Source organism: Helianthus annuus, chromosome 5 (assembly GCF_002127325.2).
Source record: "Helianthus annuus cultivar XRQ/B chromosome 5, HanXRQr2.0-SUNRISE, whole genome shotgun sequence".
Taxonomy (NCBI): domain Eukaryota; kingdom Viridiplantae; phylum Streptophyta; class Magnoliopsida; order Asterales; family Asteraceae; genus Helianthus; species Helianthus annuus.
The window spans coordinates 975,862-999,772 of NC_035437.2; the positions used below are offsets into that span (position 1 = coordinate 975,862).

The window sequence follows — 23,911 nt, forward strand, 5'->3', positions numbered from 1 at the left end:
TGCTGACTGAACTGAAATCAAGGTTTCGGTTTGGTTTGTTTTTAACGAAGAAGGAGACTGCTGATTGAACGATACATCAGGGTTTTGTGATCTTAATATATTATTTATAATAATAATAATTTAATTAATCATTAGGTCATCATTACATAATCATTAATTATAATATATTAATATATTAATATATTAATATATTAATAATAATAAAAATAATATGTATAACTTAATAAAAATAAAAATAAAAAATAAATAAAAGCAATAAAAAGGGGGTTTGTTTGGTTGTGAAAAAGGTTTGACAGGTTTAGAGGTACAAGTCAGAAAACGGGTTCATTCGACTGTAAGGTGTTTGAGTTAGCAAGTACACGGGTTCTCGTTTGGTTTGTGTTTTGAGGAGAAGAAAAAAAGTGTCAGCCACCCACTGAAATTATGGCATTCATCACTAAATAAGAACTACTTTCTATCTTTTGCATTCCTGAATGTAGGGGCAGAGTAGAATATTACAGAATACACAACGCTGAGCTAATACAAGATTATCAAGACATAAAAAATAAAAATTTTACTTTATCAAAGAATGAAAAGCTTTATAAAGATAAAATTGAAGCTCAGCGAAAAGACATCATCAAACTTAAGGATGATGTAAGTGTAAAAACAACCCATTTCTTAGAAGCACAAGAGAAGGTATGCATTTTGATCAAAGAACTGGAAGATATCAGAGAAAGATATCAAATTAACGAACTTAACATTAAAAAATATGAGTCTTCCAGTAAACTGGTTAAAAATCTGTGTGATCAGCAACTTACATATAAGAAAAAGAAAGGGTGTGGATTGGGTTTCAATCAGGCTCCTCCTCCTTACAATGATAATTACACATATTTACTTATGACTGAGGAGGAGCTGACGAATGAAAGTAAAATGACTTATGGTCCTAAAACTGATAAGTCATCAATCAACAGCAGACCTGTTGATAAACGAGCGACTCCTCCAATAAATTTTGTTGCTAAGGGTACAATTGATCCTAATGCTTCGTCTACATGTGCAGATGAAGTAGTTGAAGTAACGGTTGAAAAAATATTTGGGGATGAACAAGCATCAGAGTCTGATTCTTCTGAAAATTTAATAAATGAACCTAATCTAGAATCAATTGCGACGTTTGATATTTTTAAATCAGTTTTTCACTCTGTGATTAATTTCAGGCCTAATGATTTGTGCGAAAACGTTGATGCTTGTGTATCAGAGACTGAATCGGAAAATGAAACGAATGACCTAGCTGAACCATCTGATTCCAAATGTAAATCATCTGAAGCAGCCAATTCTGAGAAATTGGAATCAGTTGATTCTAGCGGATTCAGCTCAAAGGTGTCATGTGCAGAACCATCTTGTGCTGAAAATACGTCAAATGTTTCGGCTGAAGTTTCTGCTAAAGTTTCTGGTATTTCTTCCGACAAACCAGAACTCTTCGATTCTGTCAAAGCTGATGACATGAAGGATGAAGAGAAGACAGGCGTGAAAAAGGCTCCAAGTACGCAGGCTGAACAATCTAAACCTTCTGTAAGTAATGAAAAGGTTCAGATCAAGCAACAAGAGCCGAAGCGAGCAGGTAAAGGACGTGAAAAGAAGAAGCCTAAACATCAAAGATAAGCAGGCTCTCCACAGTCCTCAACGGGCAGGAATAGTCCGCAAAAGGCTCGTAATGTGAAAAATACTTTTGTTTAGCCAGTCTGTAATGGCAAATGTGAGAAATATGCATTTGACTGTGCTAACAAGGGTTTCAGAAAGACTGGTGAGATTTCTAAGTAAGACTTGCAGTCGACACAAAACAAGAAAACTCAGAAGAAATATCCACTACAGAAGGCCCCTGCAAATGACAAGTACAGACATCCCAATTCATCCTCGTTTGCAGGAAATGAGCAACACAAACAAGCACAGAAAGGACCGGTTCGTCCTTTAGGGCCCGCAAGAACAAATCCAGCTGATCAGAATACTTTCTACGTGAAGAGACAAACATGCTTCAATTGTGGCATTGCTGGTCACATTGCTCGAAACTGCATACATCGTCCCTATGCACCCTATTATATGCAAAATCATAGGGTTACACCAAAGGATAACTACCATTCTAAGCCAATGAAGGTATCATCACCTAAGGCAATGAAGAATGTGAATCCCAAGGTTAGACCTTCTGATGGCGATTGGAACGCTGCCAAAAACAAACGCAAAGCTTCTCAGGAACAAAAACATTTTTCTAAAACTAACAAACATGAAACAACTAAAGTTGCTCAACCAAAGGCAACAAACGCGTTTGCTAGACCGAAACAGATTTGGAAACCCAAATCCAAAGCAGCAATGTCTCCAATCCTTGAAACTAAAGGGGACTTATGTTTAAAGGAAGTGTCTTATTTTGATGCTTCAGAAAATCCCAGGACCACGATGGCCTGGGTACCCATGTCTTACTAATCTCCTTACTTTTCAGGAACAACTAAGAAGGAGCTGTTGACAATCTCTGGAATATTGATAGCGGTTGTTCTAGAGATAAAAGCGGGTAACATTTCACTGTTGCAAAAAGTTCAAATTCTTTTACAGATGATATGCTTCCTTTGGAGGAGATTAGAGAAGTAAGATAAGATCAGCAAAAGGTACAGTTTAAATTCAGTACTTTGATTTGAATTTGATTAGTCTTCAATCCGATGACAGAACGGTTAAGCAAAAATATTTTTCTCTCTTTTTCTTAGTTTATAACTTTGTACATAAAGTGTCCTTTCTCTAGTAAATGGTAAATTTGCGCAAAAATACAAGATTTATGCACAAATTTAGGGGGGAGAGGGACATATAGATAGATATATATTTTAGGGAGAGAACACCGAGAAAATCCAAAAAGAGTTTGCTGTAAATAGGAGAAAATGAGAAAAATACAAAAACATTTGAAAAATGAAAAATCCAAAAAGATAAAATTGCATGATATGGGAAGTGAAATAAATGTTCGTGTTAAAGGGTTTGACTAACACATGTAAGGTGCCATAGCTGAAAAGACTAGGATCTACTGCGATATGTCGATAGGCTTGACGCTCAAAATGATAAAAGATACTAAGTGATATAAACATAACGAACTATGTACCATGTGGGTAACATACAAACGGCGTATGATTTTATGGTCTTAAATCTTGCGTTGATAGATAGCCAACATCTGAGGTTTCAGGTCTTTATATTGGTGAATCATCTGGGGATATCTTGGCTGTCCTTCTGTTGCATCCAGATTATATGCAGACCTAGACACAGTCAAGATATCTTAAAAGATCCCAAAGAGGACAAAAATCCTAAGGAATAAAATCTCAAAATGAGAAAATTCCAAATGCTCAAAGAGCCAAATTCGTACCAAAATGGTATTTTCCTCGCCCTCGTTGGACAAAATCATTGGTCGCTCTGCTGTACGAAAGTACTGACCTGTCACCAATGGTCTAACGTTGTAAATAAAAAAGGATGACATCAGTATACTCACCTGCTACGATGAATCGTTGTGCTTACCTTGATCGCGAGGGTATGCCTTGGAATGGGACACACGGGTATAATAGTATAATATTACCTAAGCATATCACGAAGTTGAAAAATTGAAAGTTGAGCGTTAAAGTTTAAGTGGACAAACATATTGGCAATCACATAGACCAGTTTGATTAGGCTCGTACTGAAAAGTGTTCCTTAGTCTGCCTGAGAACGAATTTTGATCCCATTGCAATTGTAATTGTATATTATATTATGGTAGTTGTTTATATTTTGAGTTTTTATTTGTTTTTAGTTCTTTAAAAAATAAAAAAAATTCAAAAATACAAAAATAGTGTCTTGCTTTTCTATAAAACCAAAAATCCAAAAATAGAGTGTTTATTTGTTTTCTTACAACTAAAAAATTATAACCGTTCTCGAAGATTTGACTGATCATAAAAAGTTGAAAGAGTTTAAATTGTGAAATCCGAGTATAATTACTTGTATGTACCTAGTGTTCATATGGTACTTTCCCTGTTGCATAAGAAATGTTTGCTTATGAGTTTGTGAGCATGTGCAGAACTTGATTTCAATCAAGAACAGGGGTTGATGAAGATTGAGATGCTGTTAGTTGCTGAAGAAGCCTGAAGCAGCACAACAACAAGATGTACCTGAGTCAGAAGAACCGGATACGAAACACCGTCTGATAATGAAAGTACATTTGAAGAAGTACGGTGAACCTGCTTGAAAGAGAAAGACTAAAGAAGAAAAGAGTTGTTGAGAATCCTCCTCTCACATTATTTTTAACAAAGACTTTCAAGCAAAAGCTGATCGAGATCCTGATATGAAGCTAACCACAAGAGCTGAAGAAAGAGACCCAGTGCTGAGATTTCAGAAGTCAAGAACTTCCACAACATCTGCAGCATAGCGACAAATATAGACTTTGTTAAAGACGTTGCTGAATTCATGTTATGAAGACAATTTGATGGCATCAGTCTAGGGGGAGATTGTTAGGCCCTAAAGTGTGAGACTGACGCATCAAATTAATACAACGGGCTATGGTTACGAACTGGGCCTTACCGGGTTAGTTTATATTAGGTTGTGGACCTTTATAGGTCACTTGGGCCAAGCTTTAGGCCATGTGGGCCAAGCAGGCCCAAGGGGAGCCCATGTAGGGAAGTGGGCTTGAGTTAGTATATAAACAAGTTTCTAACTTGTTTTAGGTTTTGAACCTCTAGGAACCTCAAAGTTATAGAATTCTAGATTTAGAGAGTGGTGGCGATTGAAGTTGTGAACACTTGTACTAGACGGTTTTGCTTTTCAGGTAATAGAATCGTGTGCAAGTGTTGAAAGTGATTCGGTATTGTGTTCTTCATATTTCATATTTTTCGTTTTTCTTGAATCTCACCAAGTTTGGATTCCGCACAAACTTGGTGATTGTTTGATATCATTGAAAGATCCGGTGTACGGGACTTACAACCGTGGAGATATGAATGGTGAAAATCTTTTATTTTATATTGACAGTAAAATAATGCCAAGACACCACGGGCAAACGATAAGGAAGAATCACCTTCAACATAAGAAACTAGTTATTAAAGTCATTAATACATAACCAAGTAAAAAGTGCGAAAAGATAAAAAAATAAAAAGTATTACACTAGACACTTGTCTTCACCAAGTGATGTAAGAGACTTAGGCAAACATGGCCTTTGATTGTCAAGAACTCTTACGATCAATCTTGGATCCCGAGACGACTCACACACTCTATGATGGACAATGGATGATGGTGTTGTGATGGTGGTGGGTGGTGGGTGAAGTGTGAGAGAGGTGGTGTGCAAAGGGATGAGTTGCAAGTGATCCAAGCATTCCTATTTATAGGCTGAACAGAGGCTCGGGCACGACCCCGTGTCCATCCTTCTCTCTTTCTTCATTAATTGCAGTTTGTTTGCATTAGTTGACCACGCCCCCGTGTCCGCTGAGCACGACCCCGTGTGCAGAAGCATATCTGTATTATCAAGATTTGCCTGGATTCTGCGAATCTTATAGTTGACCACGGCCCCGTGTCCGCTGAGCACGGCCCCGTGGTGGGCGAAAGAAGCTTCTACAACTTTGTCTTTTCTGCTGACACTTGGGCACGCCCCCGTGCTCACTGAGCACGGGGCGTGTTCAGCCTTCTGTCTTCTTGATTTTGCTTGGGAAGATGCTGTCGGGGGGTCGGGCATGCCACGTTTGTTCCTTTTCTTGTATTTATGTTAGATTTAGTTGCCTTTTTGCTTCTTTTGTTCATTTGAGCTCATTTAATCCTGAAAATAAAAAAGATAGACAAAAACACACTTTTTCCAACATTAGTACTAAAAAAGGGTTAGTTTTACGCCACAATTGATGTAATTTATATGTTGCATTTTGTGCACATCAGAACGGTTTGGTAAGAGTCTTGCCATTGTTCAGTGTTAGATCCTGCAAAGGACCTGGGTCAAGTTTAGTAGGGCCTCCTTCAATACCCACCGGTATTGGATGGCGGGGGTCCAAACTCTTTGATCCCCTTATAAGTTAAACTACTATTAATATTTTAACCCGGCTACTTAAGACTGTATCCCTGCAGACTCAGACTACTTAGCCGAGGGTAACGTCACCTTCAAAAGAGGGGCCTACCACAATATGCATTAATAACTTAGTTAATTATCTTTCAATAATCCGACTCTTTAGGATTGTATCCTTGCTGACTCAAACTAATGGGTTGAGGGTAACGTCACCTTCAAAAGAGGGGCCTACTACAATAACTTAGATAATCTCTTAAAAAGTGCAAAAGTGCAGAAATAATCAAAGGTTACACTATATACGCGTCGGAGCCAAGTGATTCATCTTGTCTATCTGTTTTTATTTTTATTCTATTTTTCAGCATTTTAGTCTTTATTTTTTTTAGTTTAAAACCTTTTTCTAAACTTTTGATTTTACTAGACGTTGATGATAAACCGGTACTAAAAGCTCTTGTGTCCTTGGACGACCTCGGTATCTTGCCAACACTATACTACGCTCACGATGGGTGCACTTGCCCATATGTGTGTTTGGTGTTAGTAGAATATCGTGTTTTATAAATTTAAAACTTGACTAACGTGTAAAAAGGGCTTAAAATATACTTAATTCCATATACACACCAACCCGCATCAAGATTGAATCTTAACAACCAAACGTGGGTTGTTAAGAAGTCAGATGTTAAATCTGGCGATGAATCTGACTCGTCAAAGTCAGAGGAGCCACAAGTTGAGCTAAAACGAGAAAATTCAGTTCCACCAATGAATGATGTAAATTTTTCACCATTGCGGACTGAAAATTTAAAACAAAAAGTTGGAAAAGTGGAAATTTCGAATCAATTCTATTCTGAAAAGAAAGAATTTGATGTCGAAAAAGCGTTTAATGGCAAAGTGAAACATATCTTTGGTAAGATGGTCGATGGAAGGCCAAAGCGGTAAAAGAATTTTATGAAGCAAAAAGGAATGTTCAAAGACCAAGTGCAATTGAACAGGTTACACCCAAACCTGGTCAGGCTTGGGTGTCTGTATTCTTTGCTTAAAAATCCTGACTTGCCGGAACTCCCAGGTTGGTAATTGGGGAGTAGGAATCGACATCATTCTTGAATAATATGTTTGCGTGAAAAACTTACAGGTGATTGTTTTTACAAGTGGTTAATCAAGGTCATTAAGTTGAACTTGATTCAACTTTCATACAAGTGGTTAAAGAAAAAGGAAAAGGGAACCTACAAGTGGTAATGTGAAAACAATGTGATGAAACCCCATGATTTTTGATCAACAACAAAACTAATTTTTTGGAAAAACCATTTTGATTAAAACAAACTTAAGTGTTTTGAAATTATAATGGGAAAATAGTTTGTTGTCAGGGGGAGTTCTGATTGTTTACGCCAAGTGAATGGCAATTCTCATCAGTTTGTTATTTTATTTGTACAGTTTATTGCTTTCATTTTCAAATTTTCCTTAAAAATCAAAAATTGAAACATATTTTTGATTTTAGGGGGAGTAAAAAAATTTTAGAAATTTTGAAAATTTGAAAAATCCAAAAACATGATAAAATAAAAAGCCAAAAACATTGAAAAATCAAAAATGAGTTTTGTTGTGAAAAAGGGGAAATGATAGTACATCAGTGGACTATCACAACATGCTAAAAAAATGCAAAGTCAAAATGTTTTTAAACGAGTCTCACTGATGATGTGCCAGTAGACTTCGCACGACTAGTAGATTGAATTTGAGATATAAACCTAAAATATCAATACTTACTTATCTCGTGGGGAACATCTCTCGGATATATGGGTAACCCCCGAAATCTTGTTTGAGAGATTGCCTGATTCTGAGATACTAGGTCTTTATACTGTTTGATATCTGGGGTATTATACCTGGTCTTCTGATATTGCGGAAGCAATGGCCTAGACTTCTTATAATACTTTAAGCACTTTAAAAGCTTACCCTCTGCATAAAAATTGAAAAATATCGAAATATATGAATCAATTGCAGTTGAAGAAAAGATTCCCTAAAGGGAACACACCTAAAGTCGAGCCTTCATCTCTTTGACTGAACGGAAGTTCATACCTGAGCTCTCAAGGTCTCGCACTAACCCAGATACAGATATCAAATTCGTATACTCACCTGTAAGACTGAATCTAGGGAATTTTGATACGGAAGTATATTCTGAGGTGGGACACGCGAATAAGTTTAAGTCCTTAAAACACTAATTCGTATCTCGAATTAATTGAAACTTGTGTAGAGGTTTAAGTGGACAACAATACTGACAATCAGAAGTGAATTTGTTTAAGACTTAAAGTTAATTCAAGATCAACGGTGTTAGTGATTTGTCTCATAAACTGATATGATCCTCTTACACAAACTCACAAAAATATTGTCTGTAAATATTTCTTTATTGTATTTTTACACACTGAAAATCTTAAAAAAATAAAAAAAAAATGTGTTTTAGCATAAAATTTTGAAAATTCAAAAAGATTTTATTTCATCCTATTTTCGACAACTGATGTTTGGAAAGCTGATTTTCAAAATTCCGAGTGCTAAACATGATGAACAACAGGGTTGGGAGAGTTTGTTTGAAATGAAAAATGATTTTGAAATGATTAAATGGTTTATTAATTTGAAACCAAAATTTTGAGTGTTACGAATACAAGTGGTTAAGAAGAGATTTGAGAATGTTTCAAATAGTTTCTAAAATTGTTATACATAAGGTTTTTTATGTGTGGGGTAGAGTTTGTGCAGGTAAAAAGCTTTGAAAAAGCTAGGTTTCGACTCCTGAGGATTTTCCGCATTAAGCATATGCAGTTTAGAGCTAGGTTTCTGATCCTGTTGCTACGAAGAACCAGGAGACGTTACTGAACCTGTGAAAGCTGCAAAGCGAGATCCCCATGTCTAAGCATGAGCAGAGTTTGAGCCAGGATACGATCCCGGAACAACTTAAGGGGGAGTCTGTTAGCAAAGGGGAGTTTGAAGTTTAAAAGAACCAGATTCAGTTGTTGGAACAAAGCTCGAGATAGAAGCTGCTGATGCTGTTAAACTTAAGGAATCAAGAGATCTGATCAAGAGAGGATAGAGCCAGATTGAGATTCTGATAGATGAAGAGAAAGATTGAGGATGCTTACAGAGAAAGATACTTTCTAAAGAGCGAGAAGACTGATCAAGACTGCAGACTTGACACACTGAAGACTCGTCATCATCCAAGGGGGAGTTTGTTAGTGCATATGTCTGTTGACTTCGTCTTGTATCGAGTCGTGTAATAGGTTAGATAGACCAAGACACGTAGTTCGAGAGAAACGGAAAACAGGGCTGAACCAGCAGGTTCATGCGACCTGGCCAGTTCGTGCGAACTGACCAGTTCGTACGACCTGGACATGTATGGTTCGTGCGACCTGGCTTCTCCTATATATAGAGGGTCTTGGTTCTTCAATTGAAACATTCTGATTCCGGTAGCGAAGCTCTGCCGAAGTGTTGCCAACTCTTGTAACGTTGTGAAATCAATACAAATGACAGTTAATCTACTTCTAAGTGCAAATCAAGCTGCAATAACATCAATACGTCTGATTCCGCCTTCCGTATTGATCGAGAGCTCTTCTGAACGTCTCGTTTGATCGATTCACCGATCCTACATTCCCCCATGAAAAAAGTTGCTTGTGTCTCGTTAACAATGTTAACTTCCTCTTCAATTGGATTGTTGTTTAGATCCTCAACCAAGATATTATTTTTTTCCTCCCCCTTCCCCACTTCATCTCTTTCATTGCCTAACGAATTAACTTCGATCTTAGTCGTACCATCGTACCCTTTGTATTGATTGTTGTTAACACCATGCTCTTCGCTGTCACTACTTTCAACAATTCCGATCGTTTCATTAAGATCGAACGGATCATTTTGTCTAATCCTTTTTTTGGTCTTGGCAGCCCACTATCCTCTTCCAAAATAATTCTACCTTTCTTGGGCTTTCTAATTTTCCGGGTACCAACTCTTGGTCCACTTTTGTAAAGATTCGCCATAACACCCACTTTTCTAGCCTCTACCATCATGATTTCGCCCTCTCTCTCATCCCCACAATTTGAAACCCCTTCCTTTTCCCTGTACACAAAATTAAAGTCCCTAGGTGAAGCTTTCTCTATCTCCATCGAACCATTAAATGTGTCATCATCATACATATATCCGTTATTAACTTTGGGAGTAACTTTGCTATTATTTCCAGTAGTCTCCTCGGGACCCTCCCCATCATTATTATCCGGTGACTTTACATCTTCTCCGATGATCTCTACATCTCCGCCGGCCATCGCCCGAGCCGACAAAACCGGGCAACCGTCGGCCGGTTGGTTCTCCATGTTGTTACTATTTTCGTTACCGCCAACATCCACTTCTCCGGTGACCGTCGCCGGTGCCGGCATATTAGGGCACCCGTCGTGAGTTTAATTTCCCGCTCGGGTACGATCCTTGTTACCTACATCCCCAAACTCCGGTGATCTTCTAACACTATCTTCGTCCGCAGTGTAAGGTTTCTTACCATAATCCCCTGCCTCCGACATGAGATCCCAATCCCCATCTTCCTCCTCTTGTTCATACTGGTTTTCTAACAAATCAGGAGTCCAATCGCCCCTCTCTTCTTCCACCCACACCCTAAACCTCTTACCTTCTTCAACGATCACAACCTCCTCTTCAATCCTTTTTACGGAATCTGTCGTCACACATACACATAATCATAGAGTAGAAAGTTGTCTTTCGTTTGTCGTTGCGACGCATGCACAACTTTACCGAAACATCTTCCTACAGAATCGAAAGTTTCATTCCCTGCCAAGTGTAGAGGAACACCATGTATATTAAACCAAGCTAACCTCTCGCAAGGCGGCTGGTTGTCCCCTCCAGATCTACACACTGTTGAACCACCCGAAACCTGGGGCATTTGACCTAAAGCTATCGACCTCAAGACTCGACTTGAAAACAATAAGAACATTCAACCCTCCCAGGTACTTGACAGTTGAATCTCTGAAATGAGCTTCCTTCAATAAAAATTTCAGCTTCCTTAGAGTCCATAGATCTTTTGCCTTGCCGATTATTGCCAAACCATGAAGCTTGACAAAAGCCTTAGCGTATTCAGAAACCACCACCTCATTCGTGCTGGCATTCACCTGTTGGTTACCGGATATATACCTACGTAAGTATTACCACTTAACACAAAGGGGCCATACCTGTTAATCTCCTGCTCTTTGTGACTGAAATATATGTCGTCCTTGACTTTGAGATTTTGAACCTTTGTCTTCCTGTCTCTCCACTCTTCGTTTTCCATGGCGAACTTTGCAACATTGATGAATAGCCTAAAACTCCCCATCCATACGTTTGTCATCTTCTTTTCAAGCTCCCTCGCATTTTTCACTCCTTTAAAGCTCACAAAACCGAATTGGTAGCCCCTTTTATCTCTTTTCCTTGCTATATAAACTCCCTCGATTTCCCCGAAAGTCCCTAACACCTCTGAGATATCTTTCGAACTGCATTTGTCTGGTAATCTTGCCACATAACACTTGGTGATACCGTTGTTCTCCGATCCTGATCTCCGGCCGTCCCGTTCTGCCGGTCTTCTGCTCTCCATTTATCTTTTGTTAAATAAATACATAAATCAAATAAGGCAAATACACAAAATTTCAGGGGTTCATATTCTTAATTACCGATAGGGGTGTTCATGAGCCGATCCGATCCGATCGAGGGTCTGCTCGTGCTCGGATTGAATTACAACCGATCCGATCGGATCGAATTTTCAAAACCGAGCACAAAAGTGATGCTCATGCTCGAATTAAATTTGAATAGAGCGGATCGTTTTCGCTCGGTTTTTTTCGGCACCAAAATTAAAACATGTGTAGCAAAACAAAAAAAAACTGAAACCAAGACTATTACAAGGGTGCATTCAACAAAAACAAATCCTAACTTAATTAAAACATGTCTGACACCTTACTAACAAAAGCAATACATAACTGAAATCATGATTCTAAAAATGTTTGATGTATTATACTCAGGTTAAACTCAGCTTAGATCCATAATGTATTATACTCAGCTTAAACAAACATGAGCAACTCAAATCCATAATGTATTATACTCAGCTTAAACAATTTAGGCCTAACATAAAACATAAGCTCAATTGAACATAAGCATAACAAAAGTATCGTTAAAACAAAAGATCACCGCAATGTCCAAAAAGGAAAAAGCTACACTCGATTTTCTTAACATCAAAGTGCGAGACAAATTATTTTTGGCAAATTTATCCCTAATTTTTGTTATTAGGAAGTAAGAGATATTTGAAGGCATTTCATAAATATGTAGAGGGCCAACCGGCCAGGTTCTTTGTAATTTAAAAAAAAAAAAAAAAACTAAGTGGGCTTTAAGTGCTTCCCCCTCTCAGCCTAACTTCACTGAATATTTGCTAAAAAAGATGAGTTGTGAGATTCAAACTCAGGTCAGTCACATGCCCAAACCAATATGAACAAGATTCATCGTTGTTTCTATATCCATTACAATTTAGTAACATCTCTAAATTATATATAAACAATGTATAAAACTAAATATGCCCCCCCAAACAGAATTATGGGTCTTGTGAAGTGAGTGGCAGACCCTCGGGGCTGCAACAAACCAAAGCTATTCAACCTCACTAACAAACACCAAGTAGAGCAACCTAAATCTTTCTGAATACGACAAACCAAAACAAAGGCAACCTCGCTAATAAACAGCAAATAGAATTTAAGCCCAACAAAAAAAAAGAAAAAAAGGGAAAAACAGAAACAAAAAATTATGTCAAGCATGTGTTGTTGCACGGAAGAAGCTGGCCGGCAAACCACTTATGGATGAAAAGAAGGCGCCTCATGGGAAATTTTTTTAAAGGTTGAGCCATATAAAGGCATGAAAATCCTCCAGGTGTGAGCATGTAACCAGTTATGTTGTTTTAACCTGACTGTTTTCTGTGTCAGAGATATGTTGATCTAACCACTCGGGTAAATCTCTGTCTTGTACCCAGTCAGATGCAGATGAACCTGAAAATATCTAAAAGGTGATATAGATATGTAATAAACATTTAACACATTGGACAAATCTGAGTTGGCAGATCAACCCAACTTGATCCATTTCTAATGGTGATATAATAATTCCTTGTTTTGACCCGTCACCCAACCCATCCATTTCTCCGCCGTATTGGGCAGGATCAGGTGCATTACATACATGTAAATGTCACCACACACCATTGGTGTTCAAATAAAATATAGGCAAAGCTACCAAGGCCTGCGTGAGTGTGTGTCACAAAATTACAAATTAAAAAGTTCTTACGAGTATTCTTTTTTTCATATAAAAAGGTTGAGACTTGAGAAGAACTTACAACTTCTACCACCAAATAACGAGTCACCATATCTGGCTTCAACCACTTGGTATGTTCCAGCAATGATATCCATAATAAGCGTAGCCATTTGAGACATCAAAACCATAGGGTCAACTCCCAAGTCCATTAATTCTCTCGCCCTTTTCACTGTTTCTGATGTGTTTGATGACATTGCTAACTCCACAAGTTCTAATAACTTCTCATCGATGACAATCCCCACCTACAGTTAGTTCCAAATAATTAAAAACAAAAAAAAAAGTAGCAGAACTAAGATATATGATTAGTTCAAGAAACTTACAAGTTCATTCACCAAATTAGTAGTGATTCTCTTTCCAAATAAACTTAACTGATCCAACGTAGCTTCTGCATCCCGGAGTGAACCGTCTACATTCAGAGCAATTAAATCTAAAGCAATTAAATCTAAGTGTCACCTCAAACCAAGGTCGCTTAAAGCTCGCCTCAAAACGCTTCACGTGTTGTGACGCCTCAAAGCAAAAAAAAAAAAAAAAAAAAAGCGACATTCCCAGCGCCTCACGCTTTAAGCTCGCTTAAAGCGCACTTTTTTAAACCAAGGGATGTAAAATCAATTTTGTGATTTATTCCACTAGTCACATATAAAACACATATTATTATGGACTGTTATGAAAAGGGTCTTTGAAAAAGTAGAGAGATAAATGGATGAAACTCCTGGAAGCAGCCAATTTGTAAATAAGTAGAGGGTAAACAATACCTGAATGCAAAAGCAAATATCAAGAGAAATATAGGAGAAGCAGATTTGCACTGCAAACAGGAAAAAGATTATCAAAAATCATACCAGCTTCCCACAGTGCATTTTAGTATTAAAGATAGAGTAAAATGTCATTTTCGTCCCTGTGGTTTGGTCAGTTTTGCGACTTTTATCCAAAGGTTTATTTTTTTGCATGTGGATCCAAAAGGTTTGAAAGCTTGCTATTTTCATCCGGTTCGTTCATCATCATCATCATCATCATACTCAGTAAATCCCAACAATAGCAAAGCAAAGGTAGGGTCTGAGGAGGGTAAGATGTAGACAGCTTTACCTCTACCCCGTAGGAATAGAGAGGCTGCTTCCAGTGAGACCCCCGGCTCGATAGTAGTTTTGTATCAAGCCTTGGACATAAGGCACATAACACTAAGCAATCGGGACAAAGACCGATTAGTGCACTTACCCTTTTGTCTTTCAGCTATCAACGCCACCACATGATGCATGATTAACCGTCCTCATCTTTTAACGTTATTTTCACGAAATTAGTAAAATAACGTTAAATTAGTGCACTTTCACTTTTGCCCCCTGATGGCCCACACATATATACATTATATGCGCATACCGCAAGCGGGGCATTTCATCCGGCTCGTTAACTCCGTCAATTTTTCTCCGTTAAGTTAGGGGTATTTCCATCTTTTTTGTTAACTTAAAGGCAATTCGGTGTAACGGATTCGATCAGGGTATTTTAAATGCTTGTACATAAAGTGAAAAAGACCGAAAATGGCAAGATTTCAAACCTTTTGGATACAGATGTGGAAAAACAAACCTTTGGAGGAAAGTCGCAAAACTAACCAAACCTCAAGGGCGAAAATGGCATTTTACTCTTAAAGATATTTCAGCATAACATGAACATAGATAGATGACTTACCATGGTGGCAAATGCAACTGAAATAAAAACAAGGGATGCATTGCTCAAGTTGATATCCAATGCTTTTGCAAAAGCCGTGGGTACAACTGTGAAAGGCAAAATCCCTCTGTATCATTAGTTATTAGAAAAGTTAGCTGAATTAGCAACAGGTAGGAAGAACAAGGACTTATATTTACATCAAACGTTCTGGCATAATATAAAATAAACCTATTGTTTAAGAGCACCTTATAAAAACTAAAAAGTAACCATTTGATTTTCTAAAATAGTGTCAAGAAAGCCACACAACACTCAGAAAGATGACAATAACAACACTTTAAAGTGTATAAAGTAATCATTTGCTCATCTCAAATAGCACAAGAAGTTTATTACATCTATGATATCAACAAAATGGGACCCTATTTTCTTTTTGAGACTTCTAAACAGCTTTTTCGTTCAAACATTAAAAGAGGGTACCCACTTACTTCTCCCAGCCAAGCTTCCTGTTTCTCATTTTCATCTTTAGCTTTACATGCTCTAATTAAGCTCCCTTTCACAATCTTTTAGCCGCCATTTGCTCATTCACACCCAGTTAAAATCGATTTAAGTTGCTCATTGACCTTCCTTTGCATCATGTACACAGCAATCCTCAACTGTTAAAAAGATAAGGCACAATGATAAAACTCTTTTAAGTTAATTAATATGTGGCTGAAGAAAAGGAGATTCTTTTGAAGAGTAATCCCATAGGAACCCAAATACATTCAACCTTTCATCTCACAAAAAGAGGGTATACAAATTTAGATACACATTTAAAGAATCTACCAACTATATGAAAAAAAGGGGTTTAGCGATTTGCCCTAATATACCTGAACCCACAACGATCTTGCGTCTTCGTCTCAAACACAGAACTACGTGATGGATATTTAGGGCTTCTATACACAAAAACAAAATCCTACCATAAAATTAACAGCAACAACTGCATGCAGTACCTGGACATGGGATCTTGCCCTCCTTTGTACTCAACTGACACAGAGATTAGGGCTCTCAATTTCTTCTCTATCTTCTTTTGCTTGAGATGCTTAAAGAGAGTACGTCTGAATTTTTTTTATTTTTTTGCTTGGGATACAGAAAGATAATGAGAGGAACAATGCATTTTGAATCTTTAATTACAGAAAGAAAAGGGAAGAAGACGGTGGAAACCATGAAATCGAGGGGTAGAGGAGAGGAGATGGTTTTGTTCAGATCTAAAAATGTTAGGGCCTTTGGAAATTTGAAATCCCGCCCATGAGTTTTCAGGTATTTGAAAGGTACTGAAATCCCGCCCAGAAGTTTTCCAGGGTATTTGAAAGAAAATGAAATCCATTTGTGTTTTAGAGCATTGTAAAACATGCTTTCAGAGCTTGTACATGTTGAAAAACTGGCAAATAACCATTTCTGCCCTTTGAATATGCATTATATATACTAGTCCGCTACCCGCGCGATGCGGTGGCGGCGATAATTTTAAACGCGATACTCATTAAACTGGGTACTAAAGTAGAGATGCGGCGGCGACGATAATTTTTTAAGTGAGTACGAAAAAAAATTTAAGGTTGTTAGATACATATGAAATATTACCATATATGCCAATGATCTCAAGACCAAGTGGTGGAAGGTTTGCATTTCTCTTGAAAGATAAAGGTTCAACTCCCACTTGGTGCATAGTCAAACTCTGGGGGGCAATGATAGGAGACTCAGGGAAACCTGGGTTTGATCCTTGAGACAAACGGGTTTTACCGGTAATTTCACTTGTCGTGCCTACAGACGGGTGGGTTACCGGATTTTCCCCGGAATTTATGGTGGACTCGGGGTTGCTCTCGAAGTACTCTGTTTGGTCTAGTAGGTGCCCCGAGAGTGTTCAGAATTGATTATGTTAGCCATTAAAAAAATATATTACCATAATATATATGACTATGATAAGAATACTAAATAACAATACTAAACAATATATTATACTACATTTAATTATAACTGTTGAAAAAAAATTATGTTACATAAAATAAGTAGTTAAATAAATATATAATTAATACATAATAAACAGTTGAATGTCACGAACCAAGCTTAAACTTTAGATATAAAGTTTAAAATGAACCAAGCTTAAGCTCTCCGTACGTTTGAATTGAGCTTGGGCTCTAATGGACTTATTTACGCATAAGGAACTACATATACCTTTAATCTATACTTACTTGTTTTCTTTTTCCTAGCCTTATTTTATCATAGCCTCTTCTTGTTAATACGTTTTAATAAATTATTGCTATAAACTTTTGACACGAAATGAACTCAGTTTGATAAATTTCTAGAATTTTGGTTAATTTTAGGTCAAACTTGACAACACATCTAACTAAACGGGAAACATATCATTTAGGTTGGTGAGTTTAGGGCTATGTACAGGGCTGTTCGGTTTTGAGCCATAACCAAAATCAAATTCGCGATGCAACGGAAAACACAACACTTGTTAGTATATTTTGGAAACATATATAAATTATTAAAAAAAATATATATAAATTACTGCAGTCAACCTTCGTCGAAATTGTCCTTTTAAGTATATCACCTTTACATTTATTAGTATATTAGCTTATGATTTCTTTCGTGATATACGTATAGTACGACTCTTAGCTTTCTTATTTCGTGATATCCGTTCGTTGTGGTTGAGCTCGTCGCGCCGTTGCGGCTGGTTCCGCGTTTTGTTACCAGGTCCGGTTCCAGGTACGGTTTTTTATACACCTCTATTTATTATTACATGGATTTAGATCAAAAGCCTCGTGTCCTTAATTGCATCAAGTGTTCTAACCCAATAAAACCCACCCAAACCTATCACATAATAACTAGTAAGATACTCGCGTGATGCTGTGGGGGCTACAATTTGCAACGCAATACTCATTTTAATTAGTTTACTCGATTAATATCCACATTTTTTTCTCTTTTCTCTATAATGCACAACATACGTATAAACACATTCAACACTTCCAAAAAACAGATCAAATGAAGATTTTTTCGAATTGTTTTTGACCTTCAAAACTGTTCTTAGAAAAATATATTTCTAGGTCTTTATTCTTGTTCTTCGAGTGATATCTTGAAACCGAGCCTTCGAATAGACTTCTTATGCTCTGATACCAATTGTAAGTCCAGAGATCCTCACATGATACCACAAACACAATCAAAGGTGAGGAAAACAATTGAAAGTCTCAAGAACAAAACGATTATATTGTACACGAGTGTAAAACTCGTCTGGTACAACTATCACAGTATGCGAACAAGATAAGCAAAATCACCAACCACTCTAATGCCCAACCCTAATAATGAACTAAACATAACATTATATAGGGTGCACATATAAATTGGCTCACATGGCCTAACCCAAGCCCACTAGAAAACTAAGTCCAATAACCTATAAGTGTGTTTGATAAAGACAAGTGTAAACCTACTCAATTTTATGGCCTTACAATGGCGGAGCGTACATGACCGTCATTGCCCGTTCATTGGGTCATTTACCGGAGGCAGACCCATAGTTATGGCCGCCCATAGCGCCGACGCTGATGGGTTTTAAGACATTGTGGAGGATGAAGCTGATTAAAAGGTTCGACGTCATCGGCGAGCGGTTTAAAACCTGCGGAGGTCTCATATGGGTTCTGCAGGACCTACCGGAGCAGTTCGATCCAATGTATCTTCCGCCAGATCCTATCCTCCGCCAGATCCTGCAGCGGTCGTGCAGGACCCTCCGATGGATTTAGACGGACCGGTGATGCCACAACCAATGGGAGCTGAAGGAGATCCGCGTTTACGAGCCGACATTGACAAGCTTATGGATTTGGTAGGTTGGTTGGTTCGGGAGGCGCAGGATATACGAGAGAGAGAGAGAGGGGTTACCTGCCATACCGCTCCCACCACCTCGAGCACCACGTCATCAGCAGCAGCCGCAACAGCCAGATCCAGATTCAGATTCGGACTTGGACCCGGAGGCATAAACCAGCTGCATGTACATATTTGGTATTTTGTGTTCAGTTGTAGTTTATATTTTGTTATAGATGTACAAACTTATCTTATATATGTCATATTTAAGTTTGTTTTCAGTTATTCGGTTACTTAGGTGATGTTTGTTTTTTCTGCGGGAAAAGGTCTGTAGTCTGCGGACCACATCTGCAGGCATCTGCAGGAGAAGAGGTAGACCAAATGTTGCAGTCTGCAAGGAGAAGAGGGTTTGTTTTTTTATATATAAAACCTCTTCTAAGGTTTAAAACACTCACACAACACACAGTCACACACTGATCTCTCTCTACTCTCTCTCTACAATCTGCAGACCACCACCGCCGCACCACCACCACCGCACCACCTCCGCCTTCACACCACCGCCATCATCTCCGATCTGGGTTCAACCACCACCACCACCGATCTCCGCCATCTCACCAGCTTGTTTGGTTCGATTTGGGGGTTTTCTGGGTTCAACCACCACCACCGATCTCCGATCTGGGTTTGATTTGGGGGTTTTCGTCGTTCAACCACCACCACCGGTCTCCAATCTCTCTCTCTCTCTACGGTATCTCTCTCTCTCTCTCTCTCTCTGGGTTCGATTTGGGTTTCGATTTGGGGGTTTTGGGAGCCGCACCGGCGGCGGTGGCAGGGAAGAAGGTGGAGGTGGTGGCGGAGACGTGGTGGCGGAGATGGTGTAGGTGGTGGCGGATTCGTGGTGGTTTCGATTTGGGGGTTTTGGGTGGTGTTTGTTTTGTAGGGGTGAATGTGGTGGCGGTGGTGGTGGAGGTGGTGGCGGAGACGTGGTGGTGGAGGTGGTGGCGGAGATGTGTGGTGGTGGAGGTGATGCAGGTCTGTGGGCAGGAGAAGAGGTGAGAATAGGTCCGCAGACTTAAGGCCATGTCTGCGTGGGGAAGAGGTGAGGCAGACGTTTTTGGTCTGCAGATCTTCCGGAAAACAAACAAACTGCAGAGTTCAAACATCTGCGCGCGTCTGCGCGGCGCAGACATAAGTGGCCAGAAGTACTTACTTCTGGCCAAAAAACAAACACCACCTTAATGATTGTTTGTCTAACTGAATCGATATTTCATAATAAATGATAAAACCTTGATATTGAAATATAATACGGAAACAATATAATTTTCAAAATGTTAAATAATATTTAAACGATATAATATTTGAATTCGGTTATTAAAATGTTGAAAACAGTATAAAATTTAAACAATATAATATTTTAATGGTAGGGTAATATTTGAAAAAGTAAAATGTTAAAAACAATGTAATATTTAAACGATCAAATATATTTAAAGGGCCGATCTTGAAAACAGTAAAATATTTTTATACAAAAAGTAAATATTTTCTTTAAAAACACACATTTTTTCACTCAAAAAAAGATCACCTTCCAAAATATTCAAATTACCCCAGCAAAACACCCATTTTTCAACTCAAAAAAACATCAACCTTCGAGACGTCTCGTCTAGGCCTAGAGGGGGCGTTTAGACCCCTTAAACTTTGTGCCCGACATCCCACTCAGAGCCCTGGATTTCATTATCTAGACGCCCCGTATAGGCCTAGACGAGGCGTCTAGGACACCAAAAGTGTTCAAATAACCAAGTCGGGTGTGTGAATAGATCCAGCCTTGTAATAATTTTCTCGACTCTTGCTTGATGAAGTAACCTTTTTTTACACCCTAACACCACATAATTTAGCACTTTAAGTATTTAAACTCACACAATTTTTGTGGGAACAAGTACCATCCCATTAGACCACTAAGTTGGTGTTTCTAATAACACAGACATAAAAGAATTCAATTCCATCCACTGGTATGCCGAATCTTATTTTGAAGAAAAAGTAAAGATGCTCACTTTCTTTAATTGGGGCGATGTTCATATGTGTGTGAGATAGCAAATTAAGCTTCATTGGTCTTTATTCTTGCCTTCTTGGTAAGAAACAATTAAGATTAAGCTTGCTGAAAAGGACATGAAATGTGAGACTAAAATACATATTTTTATTGTTTTAAAGCTGAAGCTGTGGAAGGAAAGGTCAAAAGCCCATGTGCTAGTAGATAAACCAGATGATGATTAATTTTGACCACCTTACAAGAATTGAGATCTTAGCTTATTATTTATTTTTATTTTTATTTTTGGGGGCAATATTAGTTTTATGCTTAGGCACGTTTATTTAAAAATATCAAGAGATCATTAGGTTTGGAATATCAACATATATAGAGAGATAACTTAGTGACTAATTAGGGTATAGAGGTGTTACATAAACCATTGATAGATAATAGCTATGATGAAATCAATAAACTAGCTCCAACACAAACATTACATAATTTTTTTTTATTGAAGTAAATAAATAGACACATGTGTAGTGTAGGTGGTTTGATTAAGCGGTTGCAATGGGGTCTTCCATTGTCTTGAAAGCTTCAAAGCGAGGCTCCTTTGGTTGAAACTTGACTTGAGCATATAGCTTCATGTAGTCCTCAAACACGAATTTGGGGTACATGTCTTGTTCCTTGTTCACTAGCTGTGGGGCGGGATAGATGAGTGCATCACTCCCTGGGTTGTAGAAGGAGGCTAAGGACATGCGGCCGGTGCCATCAGTCTGAGCAATGACTCTGTGGAGCACACTCTTGTACCTTCCGTTGGTGATGACCTCAAGCTGATCACCCAAGTTAACGACGATGGAGTGGTGCATGGGTGGCACATCAACCCACTTGTCGTCCTTGAGCAGCTGGAGGCCACTGACCTTATCGTCCTGGAAGAGCAAGATGACGCCGCCAGCGTCGGTGTGGGCCCTTAGACCCTTGATCAGGTCTGGCTTCGGACAGGGAGGGTAGTTGCTCACCTTGGTCCCGAAGGTGGGGCCCTTTCCCCCATAGAATACTTTCTTTAGGTAACCCTTTTCCAATCCCAGATTCTCACACAGTATGTCCAGTATAGCTTCTGCAAGTTTCTCTAGCTCTTTAGCGAATTCCTTCATGACCTCCCTGTAGTCGTGTTCAAGATCTGGGATCTCAGAGATGTTGGATTTGGGGAGATGGCGGAGATAGAAAGTGCTCTCCCAGTCCAGGTCATCAATCTCAGTCTGAACGGCTTCTAAGCCTTTGGCAGCCACCATTTCTTTGAAGCGATCCTCCATGCACTTTTTGTAATGCCCCTTTGTCATCTTCTCCACTCTGTCCAAAAGCTCCGTGGAGATCCCATGATTCACAATCTAATTAACTTTACTTTATTAGTATAAGATAATAATTTATTAGGGGATGGTTCAAATGAAAACCACCTTTAATTCGAAAACTAACTAAAAAAAGTCTAAAAAACACACAAAAATTTTTATTTTTTTTTCAATTTTTTAATAAAAATCGCTGGTTTTTATATATAAAAAAAACTTTTTTTTAAAAAAAAAAAAAATTGAGTAGTGAACATGTGTAATAATACACATGTGTAGTACACATACACATGTGTACTATTACACATGTGCACTACACAAATTTTTTTTTTCTTTTTTTGAATATTTTTTTTATATAAAAAAACCTGCGAAATTTGGTTTGCAAAAAAAAAAAAAAATTGTATGTTTTTTTGGCTTTTTTTAATTAGTTTTCGAGTTTTCACAATAACTAGTGGTTTTCATTTGAACCTTCCCCTAATTTATTAAGTTATTTAAGTGGATATATATATACCTCAAAGAATCCCCAGTTTTCACAAGCATCATTGATTAGGTTCATTGTTGCAGCTCTTTCTTCTCCATTCAGCTTCTCCATGTTCACAACTGGAAATGTCTCCTCCTCCATGGCTCTATAATTACTTGTGTGTGTTTGGGTTTGAGTGGTATGGATTAATGAATTACTTGTGTGTGTGTTTGAGTGGTATGGACTAATGAATAGGAGCTTGCAATTTATAGATGAATTAAAGATGGTGGGGAGAGGTAGGAAGATTAGAGGGAAAGTGGTTGATGATATTTACTTGTATGAAACAATTGTTCCGGCGGGACCCTTCCTTTTAAAGTTATGGTCACCCAAGGACCTTGGGTCTACATCATCCAACTCTGCTACGTACGTGTACACTTTGATTTTTCTTTCTTTTTCAGTAATCAATAGCTGCTAGGTAGGTGTAATTCCAGTTACTTTTTAAATATCCAACATCACCCGACATGCTTTTTGTATTTTGACTATTATTTTAGGGTATACTGAGTGGCATCGGTTTCAGTTGGTAAACTTGGTTTACCTATCGGGAACACCACTGCCAACATAAATTTACTGATTAAACTTGGTTTCATGCGGTGAACCTTTACCGAATCGGGGAGAGGGAGGGAAGGAGAGAGAGAAGGGTGTGTGGTGAGGTCCTTGCCTTCTCAACCAACACACAATTTTCCTTTTTTTAAATAGTTTACTTATTTCAAAGTGTCTGACCACCGTCAACATTTTTGAGCAATAGGTAAATAGACGTGACACTGTCTGATTGGGTGATTTGAGAGTTTACCTATTCAAAGTGTCTAACCACTCCCTACACCGTTAGGATGTGTTAGTATTTTTTTCGTTACATCTCTTCCTATAAAAACTTAAAATTTATGTCTTAACTAGGTTTATCACCGTCGCCGTGTTGCGGCGAACTTCTTTTATTATTTAGTCTGTGTTTACATGTGTTTTGAAATCACTACGAGCGCGTTGCGCACGTAACCGTTGACAAGATAAAAAGAAAATATAGAAAAAACGCTAAAAGATAACCGAAAGAGAATCAATAAATAAGTTGTATGGTAATGATGTTGTTCGTATGAAATCCGTTGTCATAGATAAGCAAACAATACTGGGTACCGATATCGAATTTCCCGAACCGAAAGATGTTAAGTACCAATTTGGTACCGACTTTTGGCGTTCCTGATACCGATTTTTACCTTCATATACCGGTACCGTAACCGGTATTTTCG

The 23,911-nt window shown here is 38.2% G+C and overlaps 2 protein-coding genes across 10 annotated transcripts; both read right to left on the minus strand.

The window, feature by feature from the left end:
- Window positions 1-12,430: 12,430 nt before the first annotated feature.
- LOC110939597 (probable sugar phosphate/phosphate translocator At1g06470) lies at window positions 12,431-16,283 on the minus strand. Of its 9 annotated transcripts, none has more exons than XR_002592339.2 (7): window positions 15,850-16,273; window positions 15,465-15,636; window positions 15,008-15,093; window positions 14,086-14,135; window positions 13,654-13,739; window positions 13,356-13,575; window positions 12,431-13,027 (listed from the first exon to the last, which is right to left on the minus strand). XR_002592339.2 is itself a non-coding variant. In XM_022181162.2 (6 exons), the coding sequence occupies exons 2-5, from the start codon at window positions 15,501-15,503 to the stop codon at window positions 13,670-13,672; spliced, it is 261 nt and encodes an 86-aa protein (XP_022036854.1). In that variant the 5' UTR covers window positions 15,504-15,636; window positions 15,850-16,283; the 3' UTR covers window positions 13,268-13,575; window positions 13,654-13,669. The 9 variants fall into 9 exon arrangements, 1 of the variants encoding a protein (XP_022036854.1); XR_002592338.2 differs by having other exon boundaries at window positions 15,008-15,113; XR_002592341.2 differs by having other exon boundaries at window positions 15,008-15,113; window positions 15,469-15,636; window positions 15,973-16,272.
- Window positions 16,284-21,186: 4,903 nt separating this feature from the next.
- On the minus strand, window positions 21,187-22,954 carry LOC110939598 (1-aminocyclopropane-1-carboxylate oxidase 1). The gene is made up of 2 exons (XM_022181164.2): window positions 22,668-22,954; window positions 21,187-22,204 (listed from the first exon to the last, which is right to left on the minus strand). The coding sequence occupies exons 1-2, from the start codon at window positions 22,776-22,778 to the stop codon at window positions 21,374-21,376; spliced, it is 942 nt and encodes a 313-aa protein (XP_022036856.1). The 5' UTR covers window positions 22,779-22,954; the 3' UTR covers window positions 21,187-21,373.
- Window positions 22,955-23,911: the final 957 nt, after the last annotated feature.

Bases quoted from the DNA above. Each gene is read 5' to 3' on its own strand.
- LOC110939597 (XM_022181162.2), bottom strand. From the start codon at position 15,503: ATGAAAATGAGAAACAGGAAGCTTGGCTGGGAGAA. The intron at 15,114-15,468 runs GTAAGTGGGTAC...CTAATGATACAG, and splicing joins AGGAAGCTTGGCTGGGAGAA to AGGGATTTTGCCTTTCACAG. The intron at 13,740-14,085 runs GTATTGTTTACC...CTCTGAATGTAG, and splicing joins ATATTTGCTTTTGCATTCAG to ACGGTTCACTCCGGGATGCA.
- LOC110939598 (XM_022181164.2), bottom strand. From the start codon at position 22,778: ATGGAGGAGGAGACATTTCCAGTTGTGAACATGGAGAAGCTGAATGGA. The intron at 22,205-22,667 runs GTATATATATAT...AAAGTTAATTAG, and splicing joins AAAACTGGGGATTCTTTGAG to ATTGTGAATCATGGGATCTC.